This window comes from Prosopis cineraria, unplaced genomic scaffold (genome assembly GCF_029017545.1).
Source record: "Prosopis cineraria cultivar Desert tree isolate PC_DT_omini unplaced genomic scaffold, ASM2901754v1 PC6, whole genome shotgun sequence".
NCBI lineage: Eukaryota > Viridiplantae > Streptophyta > Magnoliopsida > Fabales > Fabaceae > Prosopis > Prosopis cineraria.
The window spans coordinates 2,460,337-2,472,767 of NW_026555337.1; the positions used below are offsets into that span (position 1 = coordinate 2,460,337).

At 34.9% G+C, this 12,431-nt stretch overlaps 2 protein-coding genes across 3 annotated transcripts; one reads left to right on the forward strand and one right to left on the reverse strand.

The window, feature by feature from the left end:
* The first annotated feature begins 2,619 nt into the window (after positions 1–2,619).
* LOC129314220 (syntaxin-71-like) lies at positions 2,620–8,237 on the forward strand. 2 transcript variants are annotated; one of them, XR_008594059.1, is made up of 10 exons: positions 2,620–2,944; positions 3,251–3,376; positions 4,182–4,344; positions 4,433–4,518; positions 4,639–4,707; positions 4,787–4,831; positions 4,935–4,997; positions 5,089–5,165; positions 5,397–5,480; positions 7,761–8,237. XR_008594059.1 is itself a non-coding variant. In XM_054957581.1 (9 exons), the coding sequence occupies exons 1-9, from the start codon at positions 2,789–2,791 to the stop codon at positions 5,410–5,412; spliced, it is 801 nt and encodes a 266-aa protein (XP_054813556.1). In that variant the 5' UTR covers positions 2,620–2,788; the 3' UTR covers positions 5,413–5,568. The 2 variants fall into 2 exon arrangements, 1 of the variants encoding a protein (XP_054813556.1); XM_054957581.1 differs by lacking the exon at positions 7,761–8,237 and having other exon boundaries at positions 5,397–5,568.
* Positions 6,204–7,387, reverse strand: LOC129313201 (NAC transcription factor 29-like). Its single transcript, XM_054956167.1, has 3 exons — positions 7,137–7,387; positions 6,775–7,061; positions 6,204–6,686 (listed from the first exon to the last, which is right to left on the reverse strand). The coding sequence occupies exons 1-3, from the start codon at positions 7,312–7,314 to the stop codon at positions 6,204–6,206; spliced, it is 948 nt and encodes a 315-aa protein (XP_054812142.1). The 5' UTR covers positions 7,315–7,387.
* Positions 8,238–12,431: the final 4,194 nt, after the last annotated feature.

The window sequence follows — 12,431 nt, forward strand, 5'->3', positions numbered from 1 at the left end:
ATGTCCTAATGTATGTGATGTATAGAGAAGAGCTTGAAGGGGAGGAGAAGTGTCCAAAATGTGAGGCACCACAGTACAAAGAGAAGGGGCTCTTGCAAAAGTCTTATGGTATCTTCTGATTATACCAAGGTTTAAATGCTTGTTTGTGAATACTAATGATGTGAAGAACTTGAGATAGTATGCAAATAAGAGGATTTTCTATGAAAAATTTTGACATCCAGTCGATTCTGCTCAGTGAAAGAAAATTGATCAATTATTTTCTAAATTTGGCAATGAACCAAGGAACCTGAGGCTTGGACTTTCTACCGATGGAATGAATCCTTACGATAGCCTTAGTAGTATACACAGCTCATGCCCTATTCTTTTGGTGATTTATAACCTATCCCCTCGGCTATGCATGAAACAAAAGTATATCATGCTATCCATGTTAATTTCAGGACCAAAACAACTTAAAAATGACATTGATACTTACTTAAGACTTTTGATTGAAGACTTGAAAGAGCTGTGGGAGGCATGTGTGGATATATTTGATGCAAATCAAAAGGAAAATTTCAAGTTACATGTTATGATCTTTTGCACTATAAATAACTTTCTTATGTATGGGAATTTTTCTGGGTATAATGTCAAGGGTCACAAAGCATGTCTAATTTGTGAAGAAGGCACATGTTACCATCAATTTCAGCATGAAAGGAAGATAGTCTACCTTGGCCATCGTAGATTTCTTAAACAAGATCACCCTTATCGTAAATTAAGGAAAGCTTTTCACGGCTACCAAAGAGTACCTTCATATTTTAGATGCTTTAACTAGGGAGCAAACCTATGAACAAGTGAAAGACATCAATGTTACTCTTGGTAAGACTCAAAAAAATACAAGTGCCAAAAATATATGAAAAAAAAAGTCTATCTTCTTTGATCTTCTATATTGACGCTTTCTTAAAGTAAGACATTGTATTGATATTATACACGTGAAAAAAAACATATGTGATAGTATTATTGAAACACTTTTGAACATGCCAGGAAAGATGAAAGATGGTATGAATGCAAGATTAGATTTAAAAGAAATGGGAATACAAGAGGACTTACACCCGAGATAGTATACTTATACAAAAGCTATTAATTTTTATAAATATATTAGTTACAAACTTTATGATGTTGATTATAGGGTAATGAAAACATATCAAACGATGGTCCTAAAAAAACATCTACATGAACTAAAGGATCCTACATGGATTGAGCCAAAGGTAAGTTAACTAACACTTTGTTAACATATTCCATTGTCAATATTTATTACCGATTCTCAATTGTTTATATATATATATATATGTTTTTATATAGAGTCACAGGTAACCACTGAAGAGTAGTTTGTGCAACGTATATGTGATGAGGCACATGCTCAACATCATCACATTAGGAATGATTGAATTTATAAATGAGGTAGATATTTTTTTTTAAAGCTAATTTTATTGTTACTTGAATTAATTGTTTAATGTTTTAATTGTAATTTTATAGGTTAACATAGATGTTTGACATTGCGAATCCATTTTTCAAGGAAGAGGATGATGACATCCTCACACGTTGGGCACAATATTTTGTAAATGGTATATGAGGTTTAGGTAGTTTTTAGGAAATTGTATAAGACAATTTGAGTTTTGTGTAATTTCTATAGAATTGTATTAAAATTTGAATTATTCATATGTACTTGAATTAACTGGCTAGCAATAAATTGTATAGAATATTTTTATTTGCAAGAATTGAAAAAACAACTAAAAACAGAATATTTTTTTTTAAAACCACTTTTAACAACAGTTATGGAAGAACCATTGTTAAAAGTGAACTTTTAACACCGGTTAATGCCACAACCGCTGTTAATAGTGGACTTTTAACAGCAATTGTGGCATTAACCGATGTTAAAAGTCTTATTTTTTTAAAAAAATTCAACGAGCAACTTTCAATAGCAAACATAGACCCGCTGTTGAAAGTCACATACATTTAACATCCTCTGAAATAACAGCGAACATAGAACCGCTATTAAAAGTATTTTTTACCCACTGTCAAAAGCCTATCCTATAATAGTGGCAAATGCAGCAGAGGTGCGAGCTTTGAGGTAAACGGTGATGGTGGACACTGCTGAGCTTTGAGCTTCATTTGAAGTGGGAAATCGACAATAAGGAGAAGAGGAGAGTAGATGATGATGGTATTGTATCAATGCTTCCAACACTAGAGGGAGATGATAACGCTTGAGACTGAGGCGGCAATGGAAGAATCATCATCAAAGGTAAATGATAACCTGTCACATAAAATGGGGCCTATAAGAAATTTTTAATGAAGTTAGTATGTATCTAACGTCAGAGTAACATGTGCACCAAATTAATTACTTAAGAGATGAAAATGCTACTTAAGATATGTTGGATACTAGGTTCTCCTCCAAAAAAACATTAGAGGCAAAAGTATATTTTATCCCTTTTAAGTTTGAAGGCTTGAAGCGGTAATACTAGTACATTATACAGCATTGAACAACAAGAGTTTTACAATCAATAAAAACAGAACAGGGGGAGGAGCTAAAAATAGAAGAAATAACTACTACCCGCGAAAAACGATGTCATGAGCGTCATTGCTGAATCACTTGCCGATGCGTTCTTTTCGCCCCAAGGGCCTTTGGCATGGAAGAATGCACAGAAACTATTCCAGAAACAGAGAGAAATCCCACAGCCTTCTCTCTCAGCACCCCATCGTATAGATCCCTTTTCAACTTTTCCAGAATTTCATCGCATGAAACTCTGGAGAAAACATGAGCGTCATAGATATTATCTTCCGAGTCGATTCGATATGCCAGAAATACGACAAATATGACATCGACAAGCAGCGGGAGCTCAATGCCTACGGTGATGATGCCTTTGCTCGCCTCTACGCTGCCTTCGAGAATAACATCCATGCCGCCCTCAATGTTTGTTTGTTTCTCTCCCTTTTCATTTCTTTCCTACTCCTCTCCTTCACGTCGTTGCTTATAATTGGTACAAAATCTGGTGCTGAGATTTTTGTTTTTAAAGTTGTCACAAGTGTCGTTTGCGCAATAAACTACGCATTTCCCTGTTATCTTTACAAGTTAGAAACCGTCGAGTGTTAATTGATCTCTGGTTGATGTCACGGAAATTTGGATCGCGTGGAAACAATGTGCATTGAATTTAGCGTGTTGCAGAGCAGAATCAAATAGAGGTCTTTATGAAATTTGAATTATTCATTTCAATGGCAGAAATCGGAGATTGCTTCTAATGAGAAGAACAGGGCAGCTGCAGCAGCATTGAATGCGGAAGTTCGTCGAACTAAAGCTGGACTAATGGAAGAAGTCCCCAAGCTTCGGAAACTAGCGCAGAAGAAGGTAAATCTTGTTTAACGTGTCTATATGCTGTAATGTTTGAGGCACATTTAAATTATTTGGCTTTTTAATTTATAGTTAGGTTTGAATACGACAAATGCATTGGTATTGATGCATTGTTACTTCTTATTCCTTTTATATTCAGAAAAAGATTGTATCCTGCCAACCTCTTTTGTGCTCTCTTATGGCAAGTAAGTAAACAGGAGGGGGGCTGAAGAGAAGCACTAGGAGAGGCTTTGAGCCTATTTTCTTGATGTTATTTCCCCCATAATGGTCCTTTGGAGATGGTTCCTGTCTTGTGTGTGTGTGGAAGGAAAGACTTTTAGCCTAATTGTTTATTGACTGAAAAATAAGAATGTCAGCATAAGACAAGCCAATTACAGAGCCAAAAAGACATACTCCAGTACATAATATGTAATATGGCCTTATAGTAATTTGCATCCTGAATTCCCTGAGGTTTTTGTCAGCTCTTCATGCACTTTCTGAAATGTTTACGCCTGTGTGCAATTTTCAGCAGTAATCACTGAATCTACTCGACGTGGTTTGCCTCTCTGAAGATTTAAGATTACTTAATTTGTTAATACGTGAAAAAATATGCACAGAATCATTATGTATGGCCAGTAAAAATTAGTAGATAAAAAATGGGTCAAGCCATCTTCTAAGAAGGTCAGAAATGGCAATGTGATTAGTTTACTCAGAAGAAGTGGGAAAGTTTTATTTCTCCTCATTGATTTTGCAATGGATATCTTCTATCAATAAAAAGCACTGCTTCTGCTTCCGTTTGCAATTCTAATTCTATCAATAACAGGTAAAGGGCCTTACAAGTGAAGAAATGGCCATTCGGAATGATATGGTTCTGGCATTGCCGGAAAGGATCCAAGCAATACCAGATGGTATCGCTGCTGCAGCAAATCAAGCTGGAGGAGGGGTTTCTCCCTCATCTCATCAAAATATTAAGTTTGATTCATCAGGTGACCATAAAGCAGATGGTAAACGCATTTGACTTTTATTTGTCATGATTTTATCGTTAGTAATTTTGTTTATTATTCCCAACCTCAGAAGGATACAACGAAGACCTATATTACCAACAAACTGAAGAATCAAATCAGTTTAGATCAGAGTTTGAGATGCGAAAAATGAAACAGGCATGTAAGATTCACTGCTAAGTTTCAGCTATATATTTTCAAAGGGCTTGAAATTTACGGTTAATTTGAGGCACGTGTCTTCAGCTGATCTGCAATCTTATATGATTTAAAACAAAATAGGATGAAGGGCTTGATATCATATCAGAAGGATTGGATACGTTGAAGAATTTGGCCCTTGATATGAATGAGGTTGGTATTGTGCATCTCAAAAAGTCTATTGCTAGGTTAAAGTCCTCGATGATGATACCCTTTTTTTGGGTTAATTCAGGAATTGGATCGGCAAGTTCCACTAATGGATGAAATTGGTACAAAGGTAAGAAAAAACCTCATTCATGATGTTCTATCAACTGGATTTTTTTCATGGTGCGAGTATTTCTTGGATATACGTTAAATGGTGGGTTGCAACTGACATACAGGTTGATAAGGCCACATCCGAGCTCAGAAATAATAACGTGAGGCTGAAGAAAACTCTCAACCAGGTTTCTAACGTGATTCATTGTTCTGTGTTTTCTTTAAAAATAGGGAAAAGACAATATTTCCAATTAACATCATTTTTTGTTTACCTCACAGGTGAGGTCTAGTCGAAATTTTTGCATTGACATCATTCTGCTGTGTGTTCTCCTTGGCATTGTTTCCTACATATACAAGTAAGTTACGATTCAGAAGCTGATATCTTGCTAAAATCCAAATGGTTTACTCCACTAGCATCCTTTACTGTCTACACCATGAGAGCCGGCTTCTTAAATCACGTGCTTTTTTGAAAATTTAAGTATCACTTTATTGATTGAGTGATTTTTTTGCGACTTTTGCTTCTTGCTAACTCTATATTCTCCCCTTGTGTCTCCATATGTTCTTAATCTCTTTTCTCCTTGGCACAGTGTACTGAGGCAGTGACTTGATCAGGAATGCTTCCGCGTTTTGCACGTTGGCATTACATTCATAGATTGTCTGGAACTTTCTGTGTAACTTCTCTGTTTCTTATGGCAAGTTCCATAATATGTCATCAATGTGCTTCGTAATTGCCAAGTATATTAATGTTTGGATGGAAAATGTTATATACCGCTTTCATCCATATTTCCACCCAAGTGACATTTCAATGTCTGCATATTTATAATCATGCTGCCTAGTATGTTCATAACGACTTCGCTTGTTGCACTGCAAATGGTTATTGAAAATTTTCTACTCAATCATATAATTTAATACACAATGCCGGTTCACTCGAAAAAAATGTAAACTGCACTTAACCCATAATTGTGAGGTACAATATTAATTAATCTGTGTGAGATTACAAAGCGCAACATCTAGAATGAAGTATACATATCAATAAATGAGTTTCCCAATCTCCTCCAAACAGGAGCAAAGCAATGAGCTTGTTTATTTCGCAACCTCTGACACTATTCACGTTATTGTGAAGGAAGCTCATAAATACAAGAATCTTACCTTACCCCCTTGTTGCTCCCTCCCTAACAGCTGCCAAAGTATGAGCTTATTTATTTGGCCTGTCATTATTCATGTTTCCTAAGTAATCTCATGAATATATGAAAACCTTGAAATCATGTTTCCGGAGGTAGCAAGAATAATAAAATCCACACACAAGGGAATAATATATAGATCAATGATTCACCTATAACTTGGGGTTCTGGTGATCATTATTCATTGGTTCCTTACGTCACATCACTTCTTCATTATTGCGTGAACCTTCCTGTAAAGGGTAATCCTTTCAGTTCTTGAAAATTGATGATGGGATGCAGTATTCTCTGGCCAAGAGTTCCCTCATTACACTGACTTTGGCTATAGCAGTTTCTATCTGGAAGATTATCAATCCTGTGCTCATGGTTTGGCTTGCTGTTAAAAGAAATGAGATTTCCACGTTGACTATCCTCATTAGACGTTATTTTCAGCAAGTCAAAGCAATTGAAGTCCAAAGAAGGGATTGTCATCTGAGGACTCAATGAAGTGTAGGTGTTGCCTTTGCTGCTTCTAAAGTTCATACCAGTCGTGTTGTCAGAGGGAAGCTTAGGTTCATCGGCAAGAACAAAAGCTAAGATTTGATAATCTGTGATTGTTGGTAGGTTCAATTTTGACCCGCTCTGATTCTCCTGATACTGTCCGCTATGATTTGATGAAGAGCCTTTATATCGAACCCGACATAGCACCCAATCATCCAACTGTCAACACATCGAGTACATAGTTCACTAGGCTTTAACCTACAAAGGCATATCATACACATGCATTTTCATGTAAATGGAGACTTGCACGCATGGAACCTTTGAACCTAGAAGGTTTTCTAGTTGTGTCGAGCAATCTATATTCGCTCATGATCCAATCTGTCTTAGTCCCTTTAGGTGGACGACCTGAGTAAAAAGCCAAAGCTTTCTTCACTCCCATGAACTTCGATCCACAGCGAGTGAAAACTGGCTTGTCAGTTCCTGTGGCCTTCCAATACCCAGAAGCTGCTGCCCTGTTTGGCCTTAACCCATTTGGGTATTTCCTATCTCTCGGGCTGAAGAAGTACCACTCATCCTCCCCAAACAAGGCTTTCTCTGCAGTTATAAAAGGAAAAACATGCAGTTTTTAAGCTAAAATCATTGGAACAGAGACGGTGGCTATCAACAGACCTGGTAGCTCCCATGGGTTGAACTTATAAAGATCAATTTCAGCAACAATAGGTGCTGGAAGTGGATGTGAGTTGATCTTCTTCTTCAAGTAATGAACTATGAGTTCCTCATCAGATGGATGGAACCTAAAACCAGGTGGAAATGTGTCATTAAAGGGCACTTGATCTTCCTCCATCATCGAATGACACTCAGTTTCTTCACATAAATGAGGAAAACCGATAATTAAGCGACAATTAATAATCTCAACTGGAGTTGGCAATAAATATGAGGAAGCACATGGTCACTAGCTAGCATTATATATACACACACGTAGAGGTGTAATTGTATGCTTTTAATGCAGGAGATGACACGTAGGTGTAGCTAGTTAATTTTTTTTGCAACAACTACCCAGTATCGGTTACAATGACTAGTTTGTATCCAAACATCATCAGATTTGAATGAGGGTAATTCTCCTAATATAATTTTATTCATTTACACTGTTTAAATGTTCAATTTTATTTAGAGAGAATTAAATAATTTTAAAATGTTTTTCTTTTGTGGCCAATGATTAAGTGCCTTTCTGTTAATCCTATCGCTATAAAAATGATTGGTAGCTAAATATTTATATGGTGTCCGCATGTGCAGGTGAGTATTTTTCAACAAGAGAGAATGGTGTTGGGATTGTAAGGTTTCTTTTCTTGCTAGCAATCGACTGTATCTAACCGAAATATATAAACTAGGAATTAATGATTAAAGCTTGTCCTTAGCTGTTGCTGTCATTGTTTCTGTGAAGTTAAACAACACTACCAATTATATATGAACCTGATTATTCAGAGTTGATACCGTGCCACAAGCATTTCCTAATTAAAACTGAAGTGATACAAGATGTCAGCTTAACGACATTGAGCAGGAATCTTGCAGACAATAAATAGTGAAGCAAAAGTAACAGATTTAATTAGATTTCAGAGAAAGCGATGGAACCCAGGTTATGAAGCAGTTATGGATGATTATGAGCCACTTTGTTCCAATCGATTGAGGTTGTCGTGTTGCGCGGATGAAGGCATGGGATCCTACTTGCTGCGGCTTGCATGCGTATGGGCTCAACAATTCTAAGCATGCTTCGCGCCTATTCTTTGTATTAATTGTGATTCAGAATAGTCTATTCCACTAAACTAACTTAAGCTATGTAGTCATGCATACATTCTAAATTTTATATATTTTTAACATATTTTTTAGGGAAAAGCTTACATACATAACCTTATATATTTTATATATTTATTTTCAATTAAATCAAGACAAATATATCTATTATAAATTATTTATTATATAATAAATTTTTTTGTTAATATTATTAACATATTAAAATTCACATGTATTGATTTAATTTGACAAAAGTATATTAAATATATAAGTTTTGTCCATTTTTTTATTATTAGATATAAGATTTTTTATCTTTAATATGAAAAAATTACATACACCTTGATGTTACCCATAAATTTTACATTTATGTGTTATTAATTATTAATTCAAAAGGATTAAATTAAATATCCTTACTTTTATCATACCCATCAATGGAAATACTAAAAATATTTTTATTATTTTTATCATAAGACCGCGCGCGGAAATTAAGCAAAGGAGGAAGCAAGTGCAAGGAAGAGATTGAGACCACCATGAGAGTACCTCAATCAATGTGATTTATTTCTGTCAGGCTTATTTATAAAAAAATAAATTAAAATTAAAATTTAGCTATCAATTTTTTTTTATAAATAGGTTGGGAGGTAATGTTATTATAATACTATTAGTAAGATGAATGTAATTTGGAAGTCCTTAATCCTCCGGTATCAACATTTACATCAATATCAATATAGAAATTTATATAAAATCTCATTCTTTATAAAATCACCAATATTATGATTTATGAGATTACAGACCACGCAATCCCGTTTTTCTTAATATATTGAAAATAGCTATAAATCCACTCATATTTTTCGCCTAGACCTTTAATGTTAAATAATACATATAAAAATATATCGAATAATTTTATCAAAACAAATATATTGAATAAATTCACTATTATCATTTTATTAAACCATAAAAAAAATTTCCATGTATTCTGTGTAATAACTTTATTAAAACATTTTTATAAAATTAATATATTGATTATGATACTTTTACTTTTCTATATTATGGGGCTTTTGCATGCATAGCCTATTTTAAAAAACCAAACCCAATAAACAACCTAACATTTGTTATATTTTGCATTATGACAAATATTTAGTTGAGCTTTATATAACAAACTATCATCTTTGTAAATAATATGACCTTCTTTCAAATACTTTTTTTTTATTATGAAAAACTTTTTTCAAATATTCAAAGACGAAAGAGAACTTCATTTGACCCTCTTTCAAATAGAAGAAGAAGAAGAAGAAATAATGATATTAAGCATTCACAAATTTACAAGATTAAATTGTGTTGATAAGTTTTCACTAATATAATTTATCAGTGATATACAATTGTATATAAATGATATACTATCATGGACCACAAACACGAAAAAAAAAAAAGCATAATCATCTATCCAAAGTAAATCAAATATAGTCTATAAAAAGTTCTGGATATCTTAGCTTAGCTTCACAAAGAATCAAATATCCCTTTGTAATAAAAGTTTTGGGTTTACATTTATCTTGCGCGAGGAAGCTTAGTAATGAGACTCATCTATAGAGGTATAAAATTGAACTACTCATATGGGGACGTCTCTTGCAAAAGAGTATACTTGTTAGGACAATAAGAAAGCAATTTGTGAATATCACATTGATTTCTTCACTCACAAGAATGGAAAGGAACAATTGTAAAATGAGGATAAATATGAAAAACATGTGTTCAAGGATTTGATTCAGTTAGTTAAAGGTAAAATCATTTAGTTAGTTAGAGGAGATATATTCATTGACCGGTTTATGTAAAGCATTTTAATGATATATTTGTTCTTTGGATAAAAAGATAAAATCACCTCCAATTAATTTTATGAATAGCCTATATTTTAAAATATTCAAAAACCTCATTTATAATTTATAAAAATTATATTTTTCATGGCCATTGGGCTAATTTACTCTTTTTAGAATATATATCATTATTTATGATTTGTAATATAACTCTAATAACATTTTTATATTATATTAATTTTTTATAAATATTAAAAATATAAGGGTGTGTGTGGTTGGGCCGTCCTTTGTAAGAGTGCATCTATACAGGAGCCTATTAAAAGAGGCCCCAATTAATATAAATGAGCAGATCAACCTTTAAATTATAGATTCAAAAATGTTTAGGATTTTAAATTTTTTTTTGTTTTATATTTTTTTAACTTATAAAAATGGTACAATTTAACTTTAACTATTAATAAAAGTTAATTTTGATCCTTAGTTAATTAAAAAATAATAAAAATAACTTTAAAAATTATAGTAAATGATTAAAAAAATAAGGTTAAGGGTCTATTTTATTTCTAAACTAGTCACGAAAGATCATAAATACCTCTAAACTTATCTATATATTATTTATATTCTTTAATCATTAAAATTTTTAAATTTATCACCTTACTGTTGGTCCTGTAAATTTTTTCTGTGCCTACTTTTAAATTTTTTAATATTTTTTATTATAAATATTATGTTATGGGTTCCACCAATATTTTTTTAATATTTTTTAATAATTTAAAAAATTTCTCTCTCTTCTACCTCCTTGCTCCCTCCCTCCCCCTCTCTCCCCCCATCGTCCAACGAGGATCTCACACAGCCACTGTGTTTAGAGCATCCTCAGCCTCACCGATGCCTCCCTTCCCCTTCCTCACACTTCTTCAACCCCACTGCCACCACATCCTCCTTCACCACGGCACCTTCATTCAAAACTAGAATGTGAGTCCTCCTCCACCACCTTCTTCTCCTCTTCTTCCACCTCTTTGAGCGCAAACTCAACTCTGATTTTGACGTTGACCTCCTCTCCACCCTCCACCTAGGACGTGCCACCTTAAAATCACCCTAACCCTTCTTCATGCAGGCATGCATCACCTCTGGATGAGCCATCCTAATATTAGCCAAACCGAGCTGCTGCGTGAAGGTGATGGTGCCGAAGAGCCAAGTCTGCCTGAGTTTGGCCCTCTCTGGCAAGGCAAAGGTGGCTGATGGTGCATGCATTGAAGACGGGAGTTGTTGCCCAAGATTACCTTGACCCCTTCTCTGATGGCGCCGAAGGCGGCTCGATCTCAGACTAGAGAGGAAGTTATTGAAGAGATTGAGGACACGAAGGTCGAAGTTTTGGAGGATGAAGCGAATGAATCTACTTGAATCTGTTCAATATGTTTCATCATAATCTCTCAACATTGCCAAACTTGAATATGCTCCTCCTTCCTCATGAACCTCCATCCTCAACCTCATGGCAACAACCTCTACTTCTCATCATCAGCACCCACCATCAAGAGAGAGATGGAATGAAGGAGAGAGTAAGAGGAGAGAGGGAGAGTAGGGAGAGAGGAAGTCACGACGAAGGTGAGTTTGGTGGTGAAGTCTACAATATTTCCAGAGACACTATTCTAAAGGTGGATCGGTGAGAAGTATGCAGCTCGTCTAACACTGTGTGTGATCACCGTGAGCTTCCCGGTTTGATATCTCTCTCTCTTCTATAAACGCAAGTCTGCTCCGTTTTGAGATCGGGAAACAGAGCATGGTCCACTGTTTTGTGATCGTGAGGATCCGTGGAGTGCAGTCTTGGGAATGTTCTCTGGTACAGATAAATATCATGTACTTCGAGAGCTTTCGGCGCTGATGAATACGGACATGGGTGAGAGGATCACCTGTGACTTAGCCTTCTGCATCAATGGTGAGATGATCCAAAGCAGACGGGGGGGGGGGGGAGAGAGGGGTGAGGGGGAGAGAGAAAGGAGAGGAGAGAATTGTTTATTATAAAAAATATTAAACAATTGTGGGGCCCATAATTGATAAACGATTGTTTGATAATTTTACTTTCAGGGTGAAAAGATAATAGATTTAGTGCATGTTTGGTTTATATCCTAATCTTCGTTAGAGCGAGTTAAACTTAAACTGAGGTTGGAGAGTAAAAAAGTTAAAAAATAATGTTTGGATTAACAAAATATATCAATGTCAGTTAGAGCTAAACGAGCGTTAATTTAAAAGCTATCAGCATTAGCTTTTTCTCCTGCGTTGCGTTGATCTGGTCGTTGGGAAGCATTGATTAGCTTTTAAATTTTTGTGCTTTCTCTCTCCTCTCATTGATCTAACCCACGAGCATGAGCTTTGCTTTTCATTCCACTGT

Bases quoted from the DNA above. Each gene is read 5' to 3' on its own strand.
- LOC129313201 (XM_054956167.1), bottom strand. From the start codon at position 7,314: ATGATGGAGGAAGATCAAGTGCCCTTTAATGACACATTTCCACCTGGT. The intron at 7,062-7,136 runs GTCTGTTGATAG...TTATAACTGCAG, and splicing joins CAACCCATGGGAGCTACCAG to AGAAAGCCTTGTTTGGGGAG. The intron at 6,687-6,774 runs GCAAGTCTCCAT...ATGTGTTGACAG, and splicing joins GGTTCAAAGGTTCCATGCGT to TTGGATGATTGGGTGCTATG.
- LOC129314220 (XM_054957581.1), top strand. From the start codon at position 2,789: ATGAGCGTCATAGATATTATCTTCCGAGTCGATTCGATATGCCAGAAA. The intron at 3,377-4,181 runs GTAAATCTTGTT...TATCAATAACAG, and splicing joins GGAAACTAGCGCAGAAGAAG to GTAAAGGGCCTTACAAGTGA. The intron at 4,998-5,088 runs GTTTCTAACGTG...TTTACCTCACAG, and splicing joins TGAAGAAAACTCTCAACCAG to GTGAGGTCTAGTCGAAATTT.